Consider the following 22,906-nt stretch of genomic DNA (forward strand, 5'->3'; position numbering starts at 1 on the left):
GATTAATTTAGTTAATAAGATAAATATTATTTAGATTTATTTAATTAATATTTAAGTTAGGGGGTGTTAGGGTTAGTGTTAGGTTTAGAGGTTAATAATTTTATTACAGTGGCGACGGTGTAGGGGGGGCAGGATAGGGGTTAATAAATTTATTATAGGTGGCGACGGTGTAGGGGGGGGCAGATTAGGGGTTAATAAGTTTAATGTAGGTTGCGGCGGGGTCCGGGAGCGGCGGTTTAGAGGTTAAAATATTTATTTAGTTGCGGCGAGGTCCGGGATCCGCAGGATAGGGGTTAATAACTTTATTATAGGTGGCGGCGATATAGGGGGGGCAGGATACGGGTTACTAGGTATAATGTAGGTGGCGGCGGGGTCCGGGAGCGGCGGTTTAAGGGTTAATACATTTATTATAGTTGCGGCGGTGTCCGGGAGCGGCGGTTTAGGGGTTAATAACTTTATTTAGTTGCGGGGGGCTCCGGGTGCACCGGTATAGATGGTAGAACAGTGTAGTTAGTGTGGGTGCTTAGTGACAGCTTGTCAATAAAGCTGTAAAAAAGCCGAAGAGCAGCGAGATCGGATGAGTGATAACTATCACAGTCCGCTGCTCATCGCCCCCCCGTACTTGGTGCGCGGCTTTTTGACATCTTTATTGATAACTTAGGCGAAATTTTTCAGGTCCGCGGCGGCGATGGTAGGCAAGCTTAGGCGGGCGTATTGGACCAGCGAAGGCAGGTAAAGTAGACACGTTGATAACTAGAGGCCATTCATTCTGCGCAATTTGCCCTAATAGGAAAAGGGCTTAGCGCATGGTCAGGCTTTACTGGAACTGGAGGAATGGTTTTCTCCTGCTACGTTCCGGATCGTTGCTGCACAAATAAGGGCGAAATAGTACAGAGTGCAAGTGTAGAGGTTTTAGTCAAGCCTTTTCATTGTACACATATATTTGTCTCTTCTTTACTGTGACTGGAATAAATTAACAATAATTTAATTCATTCTGCAGTTTCATTGTTTTTATGTTATTTTTTGTTTCTAGCACACACAAACAAATTAGGAGAGATGGGCACCTCAGCAAGGTTTCCTTCTGCATTAATTGTGTACTATTTTAGTTGTTCTGCCCACAGAAATATAATTTTTTTTTATCTGTTACTCTTTATTATAAGAATTTCAGCTTTTATTGTTTAATCATCCTTTGTGACTTAGGATGTAATAAGTACACATAAAAATTGTTACCTTTTAAAATTTAAAGAGACTGTAACGTTTTTTATGTGTCAATTTTTATTAAATGTCTCTCTTTTCTGAACCTACTCCTAAGCATGTGCTGTTTTGGAGTCTGTTGCCTATGGTCAATCTATGCCACAATTTTCTTCTATAAGTGTCCCACAAACATTTTTATGGTCCACATGCAGTGCTCTGCACTTTTCCACTTTTTTTTTTTTTAGCTTGTACACCTCCATTTGTTACTTTAGGAGGTTTTAGCTACCCGGGGCGACTCCGACAATACCGATGTATTCTATCCTAGTGCGTCCAGTAAGTTAAAAGGAATGGAAAAGACCGCTTTCCCTATATTTAAAAAGATGTTTCCCATAGCCGACTCAGCTAAAGAGGCTGGGAAAACATTCCCTAGGGTGGAAGGAGTAGTTTCCAGCTTAGCTAAGAGAACTACTATACCCTTAGAGGATAGTTGGATTTTTCAAAGGTCCTATGGACAAAAATTAGAAAAGGGATGTACACCAGGACTTACAATGGCAACCAGCTGTGTACTTTACTACCGTCACTAGTTCGGCGGAATATTGGTTGGATGCGTTGTCTGATGCTATAAAGTCAGAAACTCCCCTGGATAAAATCCAGGATGGGATAAAAGCTTTCAAAATGGCTAATTCCTTTATTTCAATTTCTTCCCTTCAAGTTATCGAAATGGGAGCATAGATTTCAAGTTTCTCTGTTCCAGCTCAAAGAGCCTTATGGTTAGAGCCTTGTTCTACGGATGTATGCTCTGTCTAAGCTTTTAGCGATTCCTTACAAGGGGAAGACCTTGTTGGAACCTGGCTGGACGGAAATAATCTCTTTTGAAATTTTAAAGAATTTCAACCATAAAAAAAAAAAAAAAAATCAAAATAGCCTGCTGTTGAATCAAGGATAGCATGAAGGACATGCCCCAATCTGGGATCGGATCTTGTAGGGGGCAGACTTTCAGTCTTCGCTCAGGCTTGAGTTCAAGATGTTCAGAATCCCTGGGCAATAGAAAATAGTGTACCAGGGATTCAAATTAGAGTTCAAAAGTTGTCCTCCCAGAGGCAGGTTTCTGCTTTCAAGATTGTCTGCAGATCATACAAAAGGAGAAGCGTTCTTACACTGCGTAGGAGACATCTCAGACCTGGGAATGATTGTTCCAGTTAAATTACAGGTACTGGGTCTGGGTATTTTTATACCAATCGGTTTGCGGTTCCCAAAAAAAGAGGGAACCTTCAGACCACTTTTTGGGTCTCAAGAGTCTAAACAAATTTTCTTAGTTTCCATCTTGAAGGACGTTATACTATTTGTTCCATTCTTCCCTTGATCCAAGAGGGTCAATTTATGACAACAGTGGTTTTAAAGGATGCGTACCTTCGTGTGCCATTCACAAGTTCTAAGGTTTGCCTTTCTGGACAAACACTTCCAGTTCGTGACTTTCTTTCAGTCTTGCCACAGTTTTGAGTTTTCACAAAGGCTCTGGGAACGCTGTTGGCTGTGCTCCGGTTATGGGGCATTGCAGTGGCGTCCTATCTGGACGAAATTCTAGTCCAGGCACCATCCTTACAACTAGCAAGATTTCACTCAGACATGGTGTTATCCTTCCCGTGGTCTCACGGGTGGAAGGTAAATTTGGGAAAGAGTTCCTTAGTCCCAAGCACAATGGTAACTTTCTTGGGAACCATAATAGATTCCATATCAATGAAGATTTTTCTGACAATGTCAGGAAATCTGAGATTATTGATGCTTGTCTAGTCATTCAGTCCACTCCTCGGCCTTCAGTAGCTCAGTGCGTGGAGGTAATCGGGCTGATGGTGGCGGCAATGGTCGTCATCCGTTTGCTCGGTTCCATCTCAGACCTCTGCAGTTAAGCATGCTCAGGCAATGGATCGGAGATTATACAGATTTGTCTCCTCGAATACTACTGGAGCAGGACACAAGGGATTCTCTTCAATGGTGGTTGTCTCTGGATCATCTCTCCCAAGGAATCTTCTTTCGCAGACCATCTTGGGTGATTGTGACAGACGCCAGCCTTCTAGGGTGGGGAGCAGTCTGGGGCTCCCTAAGGGCTCAGGGGGTTTGGACTCAGCCAGAGTCTGTTCTTCCTGTAAACATTCTGGAGCTGAGAGTGATCTACAATGTTCTTCTGGCCTGGCCTCGTTTAGTCTCGGTCCAGTTTATCAGGTTCCAGTCGATCAAAATGATATCAGTGGCTTACATCAATCAGGGAGGAACGATGAGTTCCTTGGTGATGACAGAGGTATCCAAAATAATTCAGTGGGCGGAGGCCCATTCTTGCTGCCTGTTGGTGAGCTACATCCCAGGGGTGGATCATTTAGGAGGCAGATTTCCTGAGCAGGCAGTCCTTTCATCCAGGGGAGTGGGAATTCATTCCGGAAGTGTTCTCCAGCTTTTTCCTCCGTTTGTTTTTCTTTCTCGGGCCATTGCTCGAATCAAGCAGGAAAGGGCTTCGGTGATCCTCTTAGCACTGACTTCGCCTTGTAGGATTTGGTATGCAGATCTGGTGGACATGTCATCTCTGCCACCTTGGAGACTTCCATTGAGGAAGGACATTCTAATTCAAGGGCCCCTCCTTCACTCAAATCTGATTTATCTAAAACTGACTGCTTGGAGATTGAACACTTATTATCTAAGCTGGGTTTTTCTGACTCGGTCATTGTGACCATGATTCAGGCTCGGAAGCCTGTTGCTAGTCAAATTTATCATAGGATATGGCGTAAATATCTATTGGTGTGAATTCATGGGCTGCTCATGGAGTAGATAGGATTCCTAGAATTTTGTCTTTTCTCCAAGAGGGTTTGGAGGAAGGTTTATCGTCAAGTTCCCTAACGGGTAAAAACTCTGTCTTTCTCTATTTTTTTACACAAAACAAAAATACAATCTTTTTGTAAGGCCTTGGTCAGGGTCAGGCCTGTGTTCATACCAGTTACTCCTCCATGGAATCTGAATTTAGTTTTCAGAGTTTATCAGGGGGCTCCGTTTGAGCCTATTCTTTCCTTTAGATATTGAGTTGTTAGCAACAAGAAATAAAACTTTCCAAGATATTTCTTCTGCTCGGAGAGTGTCAGAGCTCTCGGCATTTCAGTATGAGTCTCCTTATCTTATTTCCATTTAGATAAGGTAGTTTTACGTACTAAATTAGGATTTCTTCCTAAGGTTGTTTCTGATCGGAACATTAATCAGGAGATTGTTGTTCTTGTCTTGTGTCCTAATCTTTTTTTCTCAGAAGGAAAGACTTAAATTTGTTAAATTTGGATGTAGTCCGTGCTTTACAGTTTTACCTGCAGGCGACTAAGGACTGTCGTCAGTCTTCTTTGTGGTTTTCTCAGGAAAACACAAGGGACAGAAAGCTATGGCTACTTCTTTCTTTTTTTGGCTGAAGAGCATCTTACATTTTGCATACGAGACTGCTGGACAGCAGCCTCCAGAGAGAGTTACGGCTCATTCCATGAGGGCTGTTGCTTCCTTATGGGCGTTCAAAAATGAAGCTTCTGTAGAACAGATTTGCAAGGCTGCAACGTGGTCCTCCCTTCACACTTTTTCTAAATTTTACAAACTCGATACTTTTGCCTCGGCTGAGGCTGTTTTTGGATGATAGGTTCTTCAAGCAGTGGTGCCTTCCGTTTAGGTTACCTGTCTTGTCCCTCCCTTATCATCCGTGTATTCTAGCTTTGGTATTGTATCCCACAAGTAAGGATGAAATCAGTGGACTCATTGTGTCTTTAAAAAGAAAAGAAAATTTATGCTTACCTGATAAATGTATTTCTTTTTAAACACGATGAGTCCACGGCCCGCCCTGTTCTTTGAGACAGATTATTAATTTTTGTAAACTTCAGACACCTCTGCACCTTGGCTTTTCCCTTCTCTTCCTAACTTCGGTTGAATGACTGGAGTGGGAGGGAAGGGAGGAGCTATTTAACAGCTCTGCTGTGGTGCTCTTTGCCTCCTCCTGCTGTGGACTCATTGTGTCTAAAAAGAAATACATTTATCAGGTAAGAATACATTTTCTTTTCTTTCATGTAATTGGCAAGAGTCCATGACATATGGGATATACAATCCTACCAGGAGGGGCAAAGTTTCCCAAACCTCAAAATGCCTATAAATACACCCCTCACCACAACCACAATTCAGTTTTACAAACTTTGCCTCCTATGGAGGTGGTGAAGTAAGTTTGTGCTAAGATTTCTACGTTGATATGCACTTCTCAGCATTGTTGAAGCCCGATTCCTCTCAGAGTACAGCGAATGTCAGAGGGATGTGAAGGGAGTATTGCTTATTGAATACGACGATTTCCCTAACGGGGGTCTATTTCATAGGTTCTCTGTTATCGGTCATAGAGATTCATCTCCTACCTCCCTTTTCAGATCGACGATATACTCTCAATTTACCATTACCTCTACTAATAACTGTTTTAGTACTGGTTTGGCTATCTGCTATATGTGGATGGGTGTCTTTCGGTAAATATGTTTTTATTACTTAAGACACCTCAGCTATGTTTGGGCACTTTATGCATTTATATAAAGTTCTAAATGTATGTATTGTACTTATATTTGCCATGTGTCAGGTTCATGAATTTCCTTCAGCAGACTGTCAGTTTCATATTTGGGGAATATAAACATTTTTTTAAGAAATGTATTTCTTACCTGGGGTTTAGTCTTTTTTTCAATTGACTACTTGTTGCAAATTGCGGGTGGTATTAGGCTTGCGGGTGCGTCAAATGCTAAACTTTATTGCGTCATTCTTGGCGCGAAAATATTTTTGGCGCGAATAAATACGTTTATGACGCAACTTCGTCATTTCCTTTCACACGGTTGCGTCATTTGTGATGCGAGTGTGTCATTTCCGGTTATTTTTGGCGCCAAAAAAGTTTGTTACTTTGTGCGTCATACTTGGCGCCAAACTTTTTCATTATTTCAGTACTCCATGAATGTTTGCCTCTTGCTTTTTACTCTATCAGAGGGCTATGCTGTTTGCATTTTTTCCCATTCCTGAAACTGTCATATAAGGAAATAGATAATTTTGCTTTATATGTTGTTTTTTCTCTTACATTGTGCAAGATGTCTCAATCTGATACTGTCTCAGAAGTTTCTGCTGGAACATTGCTGCCTGACATCGGTTCTACCAAAGCTAAGTGCATTTGTTGTAAAATTGTAGAAATTATTTCGCTGAATGTCATTTGTAATAGTTGTCATGATAAACTTTTACATGCAGATAGTGTATCCATCAGTAATAGTACATTGCCAGTTGCCGTTCCTTCAACTTCTAATGTGCATGATATACCTGTACATTTTAAAGAATTTGTTTCTGATTCTATCCTGAAGGCTTTGTCTGCATTTCCACCTTCTAATAAACGTAAAAGGTCTTTTAAAACTTCTCATTTAGTTGATGAAATCTCAAATAACCAACAACATAATAATTTATCCGTGCAATTCTCAGAGCTCTTCAATTTTGGCCTCTGCTAAAGAGAGAACCATTCATTTGTTTTCAGACAGACAATATCACTACAGTGGCTTATGTCAATCATCAGGGTGGGACTCACAGTCCCCAAGCTATGAAAGCTTGGGGACTTTACATCCAGGGGAGTGGTCTCTCCATCCAGATGTGTTTTCTCAGATTGTTCAGATGTGGGGTCTTCCAGAGAGAGATCTCATGGCCTCTCATCTAAACAAGAAACTTCCCAGATACCTGTCCAGGGATGTTCAGGCGGAAGCAGTGGATGCGCTGACACTTCCTTGGTGTTATCATCCTGCTTACATTTTCCCACCTCTAGTTCTCCTTCCAAGAGTGATCTCCAAAATCATCATGGAACAGTCATTTGTTGCTGGTGGCTCCAGCATGGCCACACAGGTTTTGGTATGCGGATCTGGTTCGGATGTCCAGTTGCCTGCCTTGGCCACTTCCGTTACGGCCAGACCTACTATCTTAAGGTCCGTTTTTCCATCAGGATCTCAAATCATTAAATTTGAAGGTATGGAAATTGAACGCTTAGTACTAAGTCATAGAGGTTTCTCTGACTCAGTGATTAATACTATGTTACAAGCTCGTAAATCTGTCTCTAGAAAGATTTATTATAGAGTTTGGAAGACTTACATTTCATGGTGTTCTTCTCATAAATTCTCCTGGCATTCTTTTAGAATTCCTAGAATTTTACAGTTTCTTCAGGATGGTTTGGATAAGGGTTTGTCTGCAAGTTCCTTGAAAGGACAAATCTCTGCTCTTTCTGTTTTATTTCACAGAAAGATTGCTATACTTCCTTATATACACTGTTTTGTACAGGCTTTAGTTCGTATTAAGCCTGTCTTTAAATCCATTTCTCCTCCTTGGAGTCTTAATTTGGTTCTGAAGGTTTTACAGGCTCCTCCATTTGAACCTATGCATTATTTGGACATTAAACTACTTTCTTGGAAACGGTTGTTCCTTTTGGCCATCTCTTCTGCTAGAAGAGTTTGAGTTATCTGCTCTTTCTTGTGAGTCTCCTTTTCTGATTGTTCATCAGGATAAGGCAGTTTTGCTGACTTCTTTTCAATTTTTACCTAAGGTTGTGAATTCTAACAACATTAGTAGAGAAATTGTTGTCCCTTCCTTGTGTCCTAATCCTAAGAATTCTTTGGAAAGATCCTTACATTCTTTGGATGTGGTAAGAGCTTTGAAATATTATGTGGAAGCTACTAAAGATTTCAGGAAGACTTCCAGTCTATTTTGTTTTATTTTCTGGTCCTAGGAAAGGTCAGAAGGCTTCTGCTATTTCCTTGGCTTCTTGGTTGAAACTTTTGATTCATCAAGCTTATTTGGAGTCGGGTCAGGCCCAGCCTCAAAGAATTGCAGCTCATTCTACTAGATCAGTCTCCACTTCGTGGGCTTTTAAGAATGAAGCTTCAGTTGATCAGATTTGCAAAGCGGCAACTTGGTCCTCTTTGCATACATTTACTAAATTCTACCGTTTTGATGTATTTGCTTCTTCGGAAGCAGTTTTTGGTAGAAAAGTTCTTCAGGCAGCTGTTTCAGTTTGATTCTTCTGCTTTTGATTTAAGTTTTTTTCTTTCAAAAATGAAAATAAACTTTAATTTTTTGGGTTGTGGATTAATTTTTTTCAGTGGAATATGGCTGTTTTTATTTTTATTCCCTCCCTCTCTAGTGACTCTTGAGTGGAGATCCACATCTTGGGTATCTGCTATCCCATACGTCACTAGCTCATAGACTCTTGCCAATTACATGAAAGAAAACATAATTTATGTAAGAACCTACCTGATAAATTCATTTCTTTCATATTGGCAAGAGTCCATGAGGCCCACCCTTTTTATGGTGGTTATGATTTTTTGTATAAAGCACAATTATTAACAAATTTCCTTTGTTGATGCTTTCTACTCCTTTCTTTATCACCCCACTGCTTGGCTATTCGTTAAACTGAATTGTGGGTGTGGTGAGGGGTGTATTTATAGGCATTTTGAGGTTTGGGAAACTTTGCCCCTCCTGGTAGGATTGTATATCCCATACCTCACTAGCTCATGGACTCTTGCCAATATGAAAGAAATGAATTTATCAGGTAAGTTCTTACATAAATTAGGTTATTTCTCCTATTCTCAAAGTGTAATGGCACTTTCCCTTTGTTTTTTTATTTTAGGGATTAGTAATTGGCCACTTTTAATGTTTCTTACTTTATTTGAATCATCTATTCATTTCTTTGGATATTTTTTATGTACCAGTTGTACTCTACTACATACAAATATCTCTTGAAGTAGAAATGGTAATACTAATGTAGCCCTTTATTATGGTTATCATTTTCATATCAATGTACTTGTGATGTCCTCAGACCATAGCATATGATGAGTTCAGGTTTGTTTGGTCGCTATAGTAACCATATGTCACTAAGATTAGAGACTGGATGCAATCTTAGATATGATCTAGTAACCTACTGGTAGTGACTGTATGTGAGACATTCATTTCTAATGTGTTATAACATTGTATATATTTTTCTTTCAGCTGTGATCCTAGGGTTGCCCAGAATGATGACGTCACCCAATGGGTGGCGCCTCTACCCAGGAGAGATTTGTTGTTTTAGCAAAGTTTTAATGACCATCTATATTAATTTTTTGGTTTTCTTTTATTTAAGATACAAACAGAAAATACAGGAAATATGTACACAAAATATAAAAAAAAATCAGAACAAAATAGCTTCAGGCAGACGTCAGTATTTAGTGTGACCTCCCTTGGCACTAAGCACATCTTTAACTCTTTTGGGGAGACTGTCCTGAGGTTTTGTGAAGTAATCGTCTGGTATATTATACCAGGCTTCTTTCAGCACTTCCCAGCGTTTTTCTTTAGATTTAGGTTGACTTTTATGTCTTTCTCTGTCCAGGTGATGCCATACTGCCTCTATAATATTCAGGTCTGGACTCTGTGAAGGTCAGTCCATGACTGTCAGTGTTTTATCAGCTGTTTTTCTTTCCAAATATGATTTCACTGCATTAAAGGGCCACTGTAAGTAAATATTTTCTATGCCTGTTACTATAGTGAAGGTCAAGTCTGGGGTTGTGCTTAGCAGTTTTCAATATTTTAGCTAAAATGAGTATGATGTTCATTCATCAAAGTATAGATAGATACAAGCAAAAGATTTATATTTTACGTTTTGAAACCGCTCCGTTTCAGCTGTAAAATCCGCCCGTCATAGTGCCTTTATTGATTGACATCTTTTGGCTCCAATCTATTGTTTTACCCCGTGGCGTCCAGCCCCTTTTCGTTTTCGTCATTGTCAGCTTATGCGCATGCGTGTAAGTAAACATCGCGGCATCATCATCATGCTCGTCCCCGTAACGCGCATTCGTTGTTTGCTCGCAAAATTACTGCATACAAAGTTACGGCCGTTAATTACGCGCATGCGCTATTGAGCTGACCGTACGCATGCGCATTTCAAACAGAACAAGGGTGCACGAGCGTAGTCTCGTAAGAAACAAAGCGACGTCATCAAGTCAGAATAAGGAAGTCTTGTATGGGCGGAGATAAACGCGATAACGGAGCAACATTATAAATACATTTTTTGGGCAAAGGGTTAGTTATTTATACATATAAAGTAAGCGAATTTAATGTTTTTAAGATAATCTTCAACATGATGTATTTTGAATCCCAAAAATTGACCTTCACTTTAACTACCCCAAATACGCTTTTTATCAATAACATTTCATTAACATATCTCTACCGTATATCAGAAATCTTGTCTGCAAATTAATTGTTTTCCAAACCCACTTCGTGGGTATCCTTTGCTCTGTACCAATCCGTTTACAATACCTAGGTTCCAAAATGGCGCTTTAAACGCAAAGTTATTGGTTTAAGTATTTTGAACATGCAGTGCTGAAAATAGTGGGCAGGATAACGTGACATCATCGGCGAATAAAAGATATAACTTTTAGAACGTTATGAAACTTCGTTTTGGAGAAAATATAGGTCAGTAGGTTTTAATTAATGTTTATTAACTTTAATATGTTAGTTGTTTAGCTTAAAAATTATAACAGAAAGTAATCCTTTAACAGTGTGCTTGGGATTATCATGCTGAAAAATAAAATCATTCCCAATCAGGAGCTTTTTAGAAGAAATTGCATGACGAATTAAAACCTGACTGTATTTTTCAGCATTCATGATCCCATCAATTCAGACAATATCGCCAACACCACTGGCAGAAATACAGCCGCAAACCAGGACAGTCTCTCCAACATGTTTCACTTTGTCACTTTTATAATACACTTTTCCACTGATCTTCATTCCAGTCTTTGTGAACTTTGGCATATCTTCACCTTTTCACCCTGTTCCTCTTCCAAAAAAAGTGGTTTCTTGGCTGCTACCCTTCCATTCCTGATCAAGCTTCTCCGGACTGTAGAGGGGTCAACTTGGCATTCCGCTGAAACTGCCAGATGCTGAACCAGGTCCTTGCTGGACTTCTTCCGGTCTCTCAAAAAAGAAACGCTGAAAAATCTCAAATGTTCTAGTCTTTTTTTTGTCCTTGACCTCTCCTGATTCTTTAAATTTCTTTTATAACAGCTTAAATACCACATCTTGAGTATCCAGTTTATTTGTTGATTTCCCTTTGAGAGTGGCCATGCTGATGCAAAAGTATCATTTTATTTCTGTCAAATTCTGTGATCTTTGGCATTTTTTAATGGAATGATGTGATTGAAAGTTGGTCTTATTAGCAAGCTTCCAATGAATTAAACTCATACCACATGTGTATGCAATGCTCAAGAATGTCTTACGCAAACCTGGTGTAATAGACCTTTTTCACAGTAGTCATTTTGATATGAAATAGTAAGACAAATGCAGGTGTTAGCAATTACATTAATTAGTGTTCCATTCCATTTAGGTTTACAAGAGCCAGGTTTCTGCTATCGCTCAAATGTAAGGGGAGGTCACACTAAATACTTCACACTTTCTACTATCTCCAATATAAAAGATGGCCACCATATCTTTGTATATTACTTGCTCATGCAGAAAGTAAAATGGCTGCCGTAGGACCGTAGGGTAATGCCAATAATAGCAGAGAGGTGCCAGTCAAGGAGAATTACGTAAATAATAATTATAAATGTTTAAATTAACAGAAAAACAAATGGAATTAATACAAAACCCACATCATGTACATGTAACTATGTGTTTTACACACTTCATGTTGGTTTTTCATAATGTACATTTGAAATCTGTCTTTCTATAGGTCTGAAGTCCTTTCTCCTGGAGAGATTCAGCGTTTGGCCTTCACACGACTATTCTATCTCCAACCTAAATGCGCAGGTCTGAATAATAAACGCAATCACACACACAAGTGCATTACCTCCGTATAGGCATGCTGGTTTACTTCCATATAGGCACGCTGGCTTACCTCCATATAGACATGCTGTTTACTTCAATATAGACACGCTGGTTTACTTCAATATAGACACGCTGGTTTACTTCCATATAGACACGCTGGTTTACTTCCATATAGGCACGCTGGCTTACCTCCATGTAGACACGCTGGCTTACCTCCATATAGACACGCTGGCTTACCTCCATATAGGCACGCTGGCTTACCTCCATATAGGCACGCTGGCTTACCTCCATATAGACATGCTGTTTACTTCAATATAGACACGCTGGTTTACTTCCATATAGACACGCTGGTTTACTTCCATATAGACACGCTGGTTTACTTCCATATAGACACGCTGGTTTACTTCCATATAGACACGCTGGTTTACTTCAATATAGACACGCTGGTTTACTTCAATATAGACACGCTGGTTTACTTCCATATAGACACGCTGGTTTACTTCCATATAGACACGCTGGTTTACTTCCATATAGGCACGCTGGCTTACCTCCATATAGGCACGCTGGCTTACCTCCATATAGGCACGCTGGCTTACCTCCATATAGGCACGCTGGCTTACCTCCATATAGGCACGCTGGCTTACCTCCATATAGGCACGCTGGCTTACCTCCATATAGGCACGCTGGCTTACCTTCATATAGGCAGGCTGGCTTACTTCCATATAGGCACGCTAGTTTACCTCCATATAGACACGCTGGCTTACCTCCATATAGGCACGCTGGCGTACTTCCATATAGGCACGCTGGTTTACTTCAATATAGACACGCTAGTTTACCTCCATATAGACATGCTGGTTTACTTCAATATAGACACGCTAGTTTACCTCCATATAGACACGCTGGTTTACTTCAATATAGACACGCTGGTTTACTTCAATATAGACACGCTGGTTTACTTCAATATAGACACGCTGGTTTACTTCAATATAGACACGCTGGTTTACTTCAATATAGACACGCTGGTTTACTTCAATATAGACACGCTGGTTTACTTCAATATAGACACGCTGGTTTACTTCAATATAGACACGCTGGTTTACCTCCATATAGGCATGCTAGTTTAACTCCATATAGACACGCTGGTTTACCTCCATATAGACACGCTGGTTTACTTCCATATAGACACGCTGGTTTACTTCCATATAGACACGCTAGTTTACTTCAATATAGACACGCTGGTTTACCTCCATATAGACACGCTAGTTTACTTCCATATAGACACGCTGGTTTACTTCAATATAGACACGCTGGTTTACCTCCATATAGACATGCTGGTTTCAGGAGGGAACCCATGAACGCTTCTCCATACCGTAACCCCTCCAGTGAACCAAATACTGTTTGCGACCCCTGGACATATGAGAGTCAATAATGCTGCTGACTTCATATTCTTTATGGTTGTCAACAGAACTAGGAGGCAATACAGTGGTAAACCGATAACAAATCAATGTTTCCAAGAGGGAGACGTGAAAAGCATTGGAGATGCGCATTGCAGGAGGAAAGTCAAGAGCGTAGGCAACAAGATTGACCCGTCAAAGTATTCGAAAAGGCCAACATAACGTGGAGCCAGTTTATTGGAAGGCACACAAAGGTTCAAGTTGGGGGAGACAGCCAAACCCTCTCCCCAACCTTGTAGGAAGGCGCGGGTAGACGCCTACGTTCAGCCTGGAACTTTTGACGCTGCATAGACCGACGAAGGCAATCCTGAATCTGCACCCTGGAACGGAGTTGCCGGAGATGCTCCTCCAAAGCCAGAATACCCTGTGACATTAACAAATCGGGCAACAAGGATGGTTGAAACCCATAGTTCGCCATGAATGGGGACAACTGGGAGGAGGCATTAATAGCACATTTACAAGCGAACTCCGCTCATGGTAATAGGTCAAACCAGTTATTGGGGTGATCTGAGACATGGCAACGGAGGAACTGTTCCAGAGCTTGGTTAGACTGTTCTGAAGCCCCATTGGATTGAGGGTGATAGGCAGAGGAGAAGGAAAGCTGAATCCCCATTTGAGCACAAAAGGAGCGCCATAATCTGGAGACAAACTGGCTACCCTGGTCCGAGACTATTTCCTTGGGTAATCCCAAAAATTGAAGCAAGCTCCTGAGTGGTAGGCAGCTTCCTCAAGGGAATGCAATGTGACATTTTAGAAAAACGGTCAACAACCATCAGGATAACAGTATTGCCATTGGAAACAGGAAGGTCGCTCGGATAGATCCGTCTAAGGACGCTCACCATTAGCAATAGGTTGGAGAAGACCCACCGGAAGACGTCGAGGAGTCTTATTCTGCGTACAGACTGAGCAGGAGGCAGCATATGCAGCAACATCGGAATGGAGACATCCCTACTAGAATTGTCAAGTGACAGACCAAATAATTTGGTTCTTGCTTGGGTGACCTGCAGCTTTAAGATAATAGTAAGTGTGTAATAATTTGGTGCGAAGATACTCATTTACAAAGCACTTACCACTAGGTTTCTCTGGAGGGGCATTGGTTGGTTTGTGAAGCCAGGATCTCCTCTCCCAAGGGAGAAGTTAAATTGGTATGTAGGGTGGCCAAAATATGGTCAGGAGGTATATCTGGAATGGGTACAGAATCTTCCTTGGACAAAAAACTGTCGAGAGGGCATCAGCCCTAACATTCTTACTACCAGGCAGATCGGAGACCACATAATTGAACCGAGACAAATATAGCGCCCATCTGGTCTGTCGGGCGAGAAACGTTTAGCTTCAGACAGGTAAGAAAAATTCTTGTGGTCAGTAAGGATGAGCAGCGGTACACTAGTACCTTCAAGAAGGTGCCTCCATTCCTTGAGTGCCAAAATTATAGCCCGTAGTTCCCTGTCGCCAATTTCGTAATTGCATTCTGCTGGGGATAATTTCTTAGAGAAGAAACCACACGCAAAGAACCCTAAGGCGTAGGATGTTGAGACAAGAGGACACCTACTCCTGTCTCAGATGCATCGACCTTTAGAATGAAAGGCAGAGCAGGGTTAGGATGAGCCAGAACCAAGACAGCAGCAAAGGCAGTTTTAAGACTCTCAAAGGCCTTAATTGCAGTAGGTGACGAATGAAGTGGATCACTCCCCTTATGGGTCATGTCCGTGATAGGTTTGAGTAATGAAGAAAAGTTTTTAATAAACTTGCTATAGTAATTAACGAAGCCCAAAAAACGTTGAATAGACCGAAGACCAACTGGGCGAGGCCACTGCAGATAACTTGTCAGGATCCATTGAGAAACCTGCAGCGGAAATTACATAACCAAGGAAGGTTACTTGAGTTTGATGGAACTCACATTTCTCGAGTTTGCAAAACAGGCCGTTCTCTCGTAGTCTCTGAAGTACCCATGTGACATCACAACTGTGAGCCTCAAGTGTGGGTGAGTGTATGAGGATATCGTCTAAGTACACCACAACACACTGTTGCAACATATCTCATAGGACATCATTAATAAATTCTTGGAAAACAGCAGGAGCATTGCATAGGCCAAAGGGCATAACAAGATATTCCTAATGCCCTCTTTGAACCCAACGTGATTGTAAGCTCCTCTCAGATTGCGTTTAGAAAAGACTGTAGCTCCCTTAAGGTGGTCAAAGAGTTCCATGATGAGTGGAATAGGGTATGCATTCTTAATGTTAAGGCGATGAAGACCCCTAACTCGCCACCCTCCTTTACAAAGAAGAAGCCAGCCCCTTCTGGAGAGCAGGATTTGCGGATTATTCCCCACGAAAGGGCATAGGCAAAATACTCCTCCATAGCACTATTCTCCACAACAGACAGAGGATAAATCCGACCCAGAGGAGGAATGTCTCAGAGTTGCAGGTATATGGCACAATCGTAAGACTGGTGAGGAGGCAACGTACTGGCACTCACTTTGTCAAAAACGTCTTGGATCTATCGGTACTCCTCTGGCAATTAAGATACCGAAGAAGTGCACAAGACTTTGACTGGTTTCGAGAGACAAGTGGAATTACATTGCGAAGACCATACCAATATTTCTTTCATGTAATTAGCAAGAGTCCATGAGCTAGTGACGTATGGGATATACATTCCTACCAGGAGGGGCAAAGTTTCCCAAACCTCAAAATGCCTACAAATACACCCCTCACCACACCCACAAATCAGTTTTACAAACTTTGCCTCCTATGGAGGTGGTGAAGTAAGTTTGTGCTAGATTCTACGTTGATATGCGCTCCGCAGCATGTTGGAGCCCGGTTTTCCTCTCAGCGTGCAGTGAATGTCAGAGGGATGTGAGGTGAGTATTGCCTATTTGAATTCAATGATCTCCTTCTACGGGGTCTATTTCATAGGTTCTCTGTTATCGGTCGTAGAGATTCATCTCTTACCTCCCTTTTCAGATTGACGATATACTCTTATATATATATATATATATATATATATATATATATATATATATATATATATATATATATATATATATATATATATATATATATATATATATATATATATATATATATATATATATATACACCATTACCTCTACTGATTTTCGTTTCAGTACTGGTTTGGCTTTCTACAACATGTAGATGAGTGTCCTGGGGTAAGTAAGTCTTATTTTCTGTGACACTCTAAGCTATGGTTGGGCACTTTTTTATAAAGTTCTAAATATATGTATTCAAACATTTATTTGCCTTGACTCAGGATGTTCAACTTTCCTTATTTCAGACAGTCAGTTTCATATTTAGGATAATGCATATGAATAAATCATTTTTTCTTACCTTAAAATTTGACTTTTTCCCTGTGGGCTGTTAGGCTCGCGGGGGCTGAAAATGCTTCATTTTATTGCGTCATTCTTGGCGCAGACTTTTTTGGCGCAAAAATTTTTTCTGTTTCCGGCGTCATACGTGTCGCCGGAAGTTGCGTCATTTTTGACGTTCTTTTGCGCCAAAAGTGTCGGCGTTCCGGATGTGGCGTCATTTTTGGCGCCAAAAGCATTTAGGCGCCAAATAATGTGGGCTTCTTTTTTGGCGCTTAAAAAATATGGGCGTCACTATTGTCTCCACATTATTTAAGTCTCATTATTTATTGCTCCTGGTTGCTAGAAGCTTGTTCACTGGCATTTTTTCCCATTCCTGAAACTGTCATTTAAGGAATTTGATCAATTTTGCTTTATATGTTGTTTTTTCTATTACATATTGCAAGATGTCCCACGTTGAAACTGAGTCAGAAGATACTTCTGGAAAATCGCTGCCTGGTGCTGGAGCTACCAAAGCTAAGTGTATCTGCTGTAAACTTATGGTATCTGTTCCTCCAGCTGTTGTTTGTACTGATTGTCATGACAAACTTGTTAATGCAGATAATATTTCCTTTAGTACTGTTACATTACCTGTTGCTGTTCCGTCAACATCTAATACTCAGAGTGTTCCTGATAACATAAGAGATTTTGTTTCTAAATCCATTAAGAAGGCTATGTCTGTTATTCCTCCTTCTAGTAAACGTAAAAAGTCTTTTAAAACTTCTCATCATTCTGATTCTGATAATGGTTCTTCTGGTTCAGAGGATTCTGTCTCAGAGGTTGATGCTGATAAATCTTCATATTTATTTAAAATGGAATTTATTCGTTCTTTACTTAAGGAAGTCTTAATTGCATTAGAAATAGAGGATTCTAGTCCTCTTGATACTAAATCTAAACGTTTGGATAAGGTTTTTAAATCTCCTGTAGTTATTCCAGAAGTTTTTCCTGTCCCTGATGCTATTTCTGAAGTAATTTCCAGAGAATGGAATAATTTGGGTAATTCATTTACTCCTTCTAAACGTTTTAAGCAATTATATCCTGTGCCATCTGACAGACTAGAGTTTTGGGACAAAATCCCTAAGGTTGATGGGGCTGTCTCTACTCTTGCTAAGCGTACTACTATTCCGTCTCCAGTTTGGAATAAATCCAAGCCTTTTAGAAAACCAAAGCCAGCTCCTAAGTCCACATGAAGGTGCGGCCCTCATTCCAGCTCAGCTGGTAGGGGGCAGATTACGTTTTTTCAAAGAAATTTGGATCAATTCCGTTCACAATCTTTGGATTCAGAACATTGTTTCAGAAGGGTACAGAATTGGCTTCAAGTTAAGGCCTCCTGCAAAGAGATTTTTTCTTTCCCGTGTCCCAGTAAACCCAGCGAAGGCTCAAGCATTTCTGAATTGTGTTTCAGATCTAGAGTTGGCTGGAGTAATTATGCCAGTTCCAGTTCTGGAACAGGGGCTGGGGTTTTATTCAAATCTCTTCATTATACCAAAGAAGGAGAATTCCTTCAGACCAGTTCTGGATCTAAAAATATTGAATCGTTATGTAAGGATACCAACATTCAAAATGGTAACTAAGGACTATCCTGCCTTTTGTTCAGCAAGGGCATTATATGTCTACAATAGATTTACAGGATGCATATCTGCATATTCTGATTCATCCAGATCACTATCAGTTTCTGAGATTCTCTTTCCTAGACAAGCATTACCAGTTTGTGGCTCTACCGTTTGGCCTAGCAACAGCTCCAAGAATTTTTACAAAGGTTCGCGGTGCCCTTCTGTCTGTAATCAGAGAACAGGGTATTGTGGTATTTCCTTATTTGGACGATATCTTGGTACTTGCTCAGTCTTCACATTTAGCATAATCTCATACGAATCGACTTGTGGTGTTTCTTCAAGATCATGGTTGGAGGATCAATTTACCAAAAAGTTCATTGATTCCTCAGACAAGGGTAACCTTTTTAGGTTTCCAGATAGATTCAGTATCCATCACTCTGTCTTTGACAGACAAGAGACGTCTAAAATTGATATCAGCTTGTCGAAACCTTCAGTCACAATCATTCCCTTCGGTAGCCTTATGCATGGAAATTCTAGGTCTTATGACTGCTGCATCGGACGCGATCCCCTTTGCTCGTTTTCACATGCGACCTCTTCAGCTCTGTATGCTGAACCAGTGGTGCAGGGATTACACAAAGATATCTCAATTAATATCTTTAAAACCGATTGTACGACACTCTGTCGTGGGGACAGATCACCATCGTTTAGTTCAGGGGGCTTCTTTTGTTCTTCCGACCTGTACTGTAATTTCAACAGATGCAAGTCTTACAGGTTGGGGAGCTGTGTGGGGGTCTCTGAAGAGCTCTGAAAATTGCACAGAGTTCCAAAATATTGATCGGTAATCTCACCTCCTGAGATTCCCAAACCCCTTGTGCTGTCAGTCATGGCCTCTTCTAAAGAGAGAATCGTTCATTTGTTTTCAGACAGACAATGTCACAACTGTGGCATACATCAATCATCAAGGAGGGACTCACAGTCCTCTGGCTATGAAAGAAATATCTCGAATTCTGGTATGGGCGGAATCCAGCTCCTGTCTAATCTCTGCGGTTCATATCCCAGGTATAGACAATTGGGAAGCGGATTATCTCAGTCGCCAAACGTTACATCCGGGCGAATGGTCTCTTCACCCAGAGGTATTTCTTCAGATTGTTCAAATGTGGGGACTTCCAGAAATAGACCTGATGGCCTCTCATCTAAACAAGAAACTTCCCAGGTATCTGTCCAGATCCAGGGATCCTCAAGCGGAAGCAGTGGATGCATTGTCACTTCCTTGGAAGTATCATCCTGCCTATATCTTTCCGCCTCTAGTTCTTCTTCCAAGAGTAATCTCCAAGATTCTGAAGGAATGCTCGTTTGTTCTGCTGGTAGCTCCAGCATGGCCTCACAGGTTTTGGTATGCGGATCTTGTCCGGATGGCCTCTTGCCAACCGTGGACTCTTCCGTTAAGACCAGACCTTCTGTCGCAAGGTCCTTTTTTCCATCAGGATCTCAAATCCTTAAATTTAAAGGTATGGAGATTGAACGCTTGATTCTTAGTCAAAGAGGTTTCTCTGACTCTGTGATTAATACTATGTTACAGGCTCGTAAATCCGTATCTAGGGAGATATATTATAGAGTCTGGAAGACTTATATTTCTTGGTGTCTTTCTCATCATTTTTCCTGGCATTCTTTTAGAATTCCGAGAATTTTACAGTTTCTTCAGGATGGTTTGGATAAAGGTTTGTCTGCAAGTTCCTTGAAAGTACAAATCTCTGCTCTTTCTGTTCTTTTTCACAGAAAGATTGCTAATCTTCCTGATATTCATTGTTTTGTACAAGCTTTGGTTCGTATAAAGCCTGTCATTAAGTCAATTTCTCCTCCTTGGAGTTTGAATTTGGTTCTGGGGGCTCTTCAAGCTCCACCGTTTGAACCTATGCATTCATTGGACATTAAATTACTTTCTTGGAAAGTTTTGTTCCTTTTGGCCATCTCTTCTGCCAGAAGAGTTTCTGAATTATCTGCTCTTTCTTGTGAGTTTCCTTTTCTGATTTTTCACCAGGATAAGGCGGTGTTGCGAACTTCTTTTAAATTTTTGCCTAAGGTGAATTCTAACAACATTAGTAGAGAAATTGTGGTTCCTTCATTATGTCCTAATCCTAAGAATTCTAAGTAGAAATCATTGCATTCTTTAGATGTAGTTAGAGCTTTGAAATATTATGTTGAAGCTACTAAGAATTTCCGAAAGACTTCTAGTCTATTTGTTATCTTTTCCGGTTCTAGGAAAGGTCAGAAGGCCTCTGCCATTTCTTTGGCATCTTGGTTGAAATCTTAAATTCATCATGCTTATGTCGAGTCGGGTAAAACTCCGCCTGAAAGGATTACAGCTCATTCTACTAGGTCAGTTTCTACTTCCTGGGCGTTTAGGAATGAAGCTTCTGTTGATCAGATTTGCAAAGCAGCAACTTGGTCTTCTTTGCATACTTTTACTAAATTCTACCATTTTGATGTGTTTTCTTCTTCTGAAGCTGTTTTTGGTAGAAAAGTACTTCAGGCAGCTGTTTCAGTTTGAATCTTCTGCTTATATTTTCAGTTTTTTTCTTTATAAGATTTAAACCTTATTTTGGGTGTGGATTTTTTTCAGCGGAATTGGCTGTCTTTATTTTATCCCTCCCTCTCTAGTGACTCTTGCGTGGAAGATCCACATCTTGGGTAGTCATTATCCCATACGTCACTAGCTCATGGACTCTTGCTAATTACATGAAAGAAAACATAATTTATGTAAGAACTTACCTGATAAATTCTTTTCTTTTATATTGGCAAGAGTCCATGAGGCCCACCCTTTTTTGTGGTGGTTATGATTTTTTTGTATAAAGCACAATTATTCCAATTCCTTATTTTTATGCTTCGCACTTTTTTCTTATCACCCCACTTCTTGGCTATTCGTTAAACTGATTTGTGGGTGTGGTGAGGGGTGTATTTGTAGGCATTTTGAGGTTTGGAAAACTTTGCCCCTCCTGGTAGGAATGTATATCCCATACGTCACTAGCTCATGGACTCTTGCTAATATGAAAGAAATGAATTTATCAGGTAAGTTCTTACATAAATTATGTTTTCGTACCTACGCCATTCGAGACTGGGATTGTGCTTTTGGGCCAGGGATAACCCTGATCAACTGGAAAATGTGGAGAAGTTATCACCTGGAACTAGAGTTTCAGAATGGAGAGCCCCAACAGCCATGGATAACAGAGCAGTTTCGCAAGTAAGGAGTGTGGGCTGAAGGGGCCTACCATCAATGGCCTCAATAGCAAGTGGAGTGGCCCAAGGCAGTGCAGGAATGGAGTGCTGTGATACATAAGCACTGTCAATGAAATAGCCAGCAGCACCAGAGTCTACAAGAGCCTGGGTGACTATGGAGGAGTCCACCCAGGAAAGGACAACCGTGACCAAAGGTTTCTCTTTTAGAGGTTCCGGGGATGAGGATAAACCACCCAAGGTCTGCCCCTGACAGGACCTTAGGTGCGAGCGTTTCCCGGATGTGTAGGACAAAACTTTAAAAGGTGGCCTTGTAGCCCGCAATAGAGGCAGAGCCCCTCCCTCCTCCTAAAGGCTGTCTCCGCTGCGGAGAGGCGCTTAAATCCCAACTGCATAGGCTCAGCAGTACCTGGTGTTTCGGGACCAGGAGGCATGGGAGGAGAGGAAGGCATGTGTGGGAACAAAAATGTAGGAGACAACTGAACAGGAGGCTTCCGCAAGCGCTCATTGAAAGAGGGCCTCTATCTGAGTCTGATGTCAATTAGGATTGAAAAGACACCAAGGCCTCGAGATCCTCTGGTAAATCTCTGACAGCAACTTCGTCTTTAATTGCATCAGAAAGCCCATGAAAGAAGGAGGCAACAAGGACTTTATTGTTCCAAACTATCTCTGCTGCAAGTGTACGGATCTCAATGGCATACTGGGCTACCGATAGAAACAGATATTGACGGCAGATTAGAACCATAGGCCCAACAAGTCTCCCCGATATTACCTAAAAGTATAAACTTATCTAGTTCATAGGATAGCCTTATGCTTGTCCCAGGCATTTTTAAAGACCCCACAGTGTTTGTCATTACTACCTCTTGAGACCATGTACCATTTTGGTAGCCCTCCTTTGCACAGATTCAAGTTTAATAATCCTTCTGAAGATATGGCCTCCAGAACTGCACACAATACTCAAGATGAGGCCTAACTACCTCTACCAATACATCCAAGCATTCTGCTACCTTACACACTCGCGCGCGCACTACCTTACGCGCGCGCGCACTACCTTACGCGCGCGCGCTACCTTACGCGCGCGCGCGCTACCTTACGCGCGCGGGCGCTACCTTACGCGCGCGGGCGCTACCTTACGCGCGCGGGCGCTACCTTACGCGCGCGGGCGCTACCTTACGCGCGCGGGCGCTACCTTACGCGCGCGGGCGCTACCTTACGCGCGCGGGCGCTACCTTACGCGCGCGGGCGCTACCTTACGCGCGCGCGCACTA

General features: G+C 41.3%; 1 protein-coding gene across 1 annotated transcript in view; it reads left to right on the forward strand.

Annotated features, from left to right (window-relative positions):
• The window catches only part of ABCD4 (ATP binding cassette subfamily D member 4), a 559,835-nt gene that overhangs the window by 522,434 nt on the left and 14,495 nt on the right, over positions 1-22,906 (forward strand). Inside the window, exon 10 of the mRNA XM_053696972.1 lies at positions 11,945-12,021. Within this exon, the coding sequence (XP_053552947.1) occupies positions 11,945-12,021 (77 nt within the window). The remainder of the gene's footprint in view (positions 1-11,944; positions 12,022-22,906) is intronic.

This window comes from Bombina bombina, chromosome 1 (assembly GCF_027579735.1).
Source record: "Bombina bombina isolate aBomBom1 chromosome 1, aBomBom1.pri, whole genome shotgun sequence".
In the NCBI taxonomy this organism is placed as follows: Eukaryota; Metazoa; Chordata; class Amphibia; order Anura; family Bombinatoridae; genus Bombina; species Bombina bombina.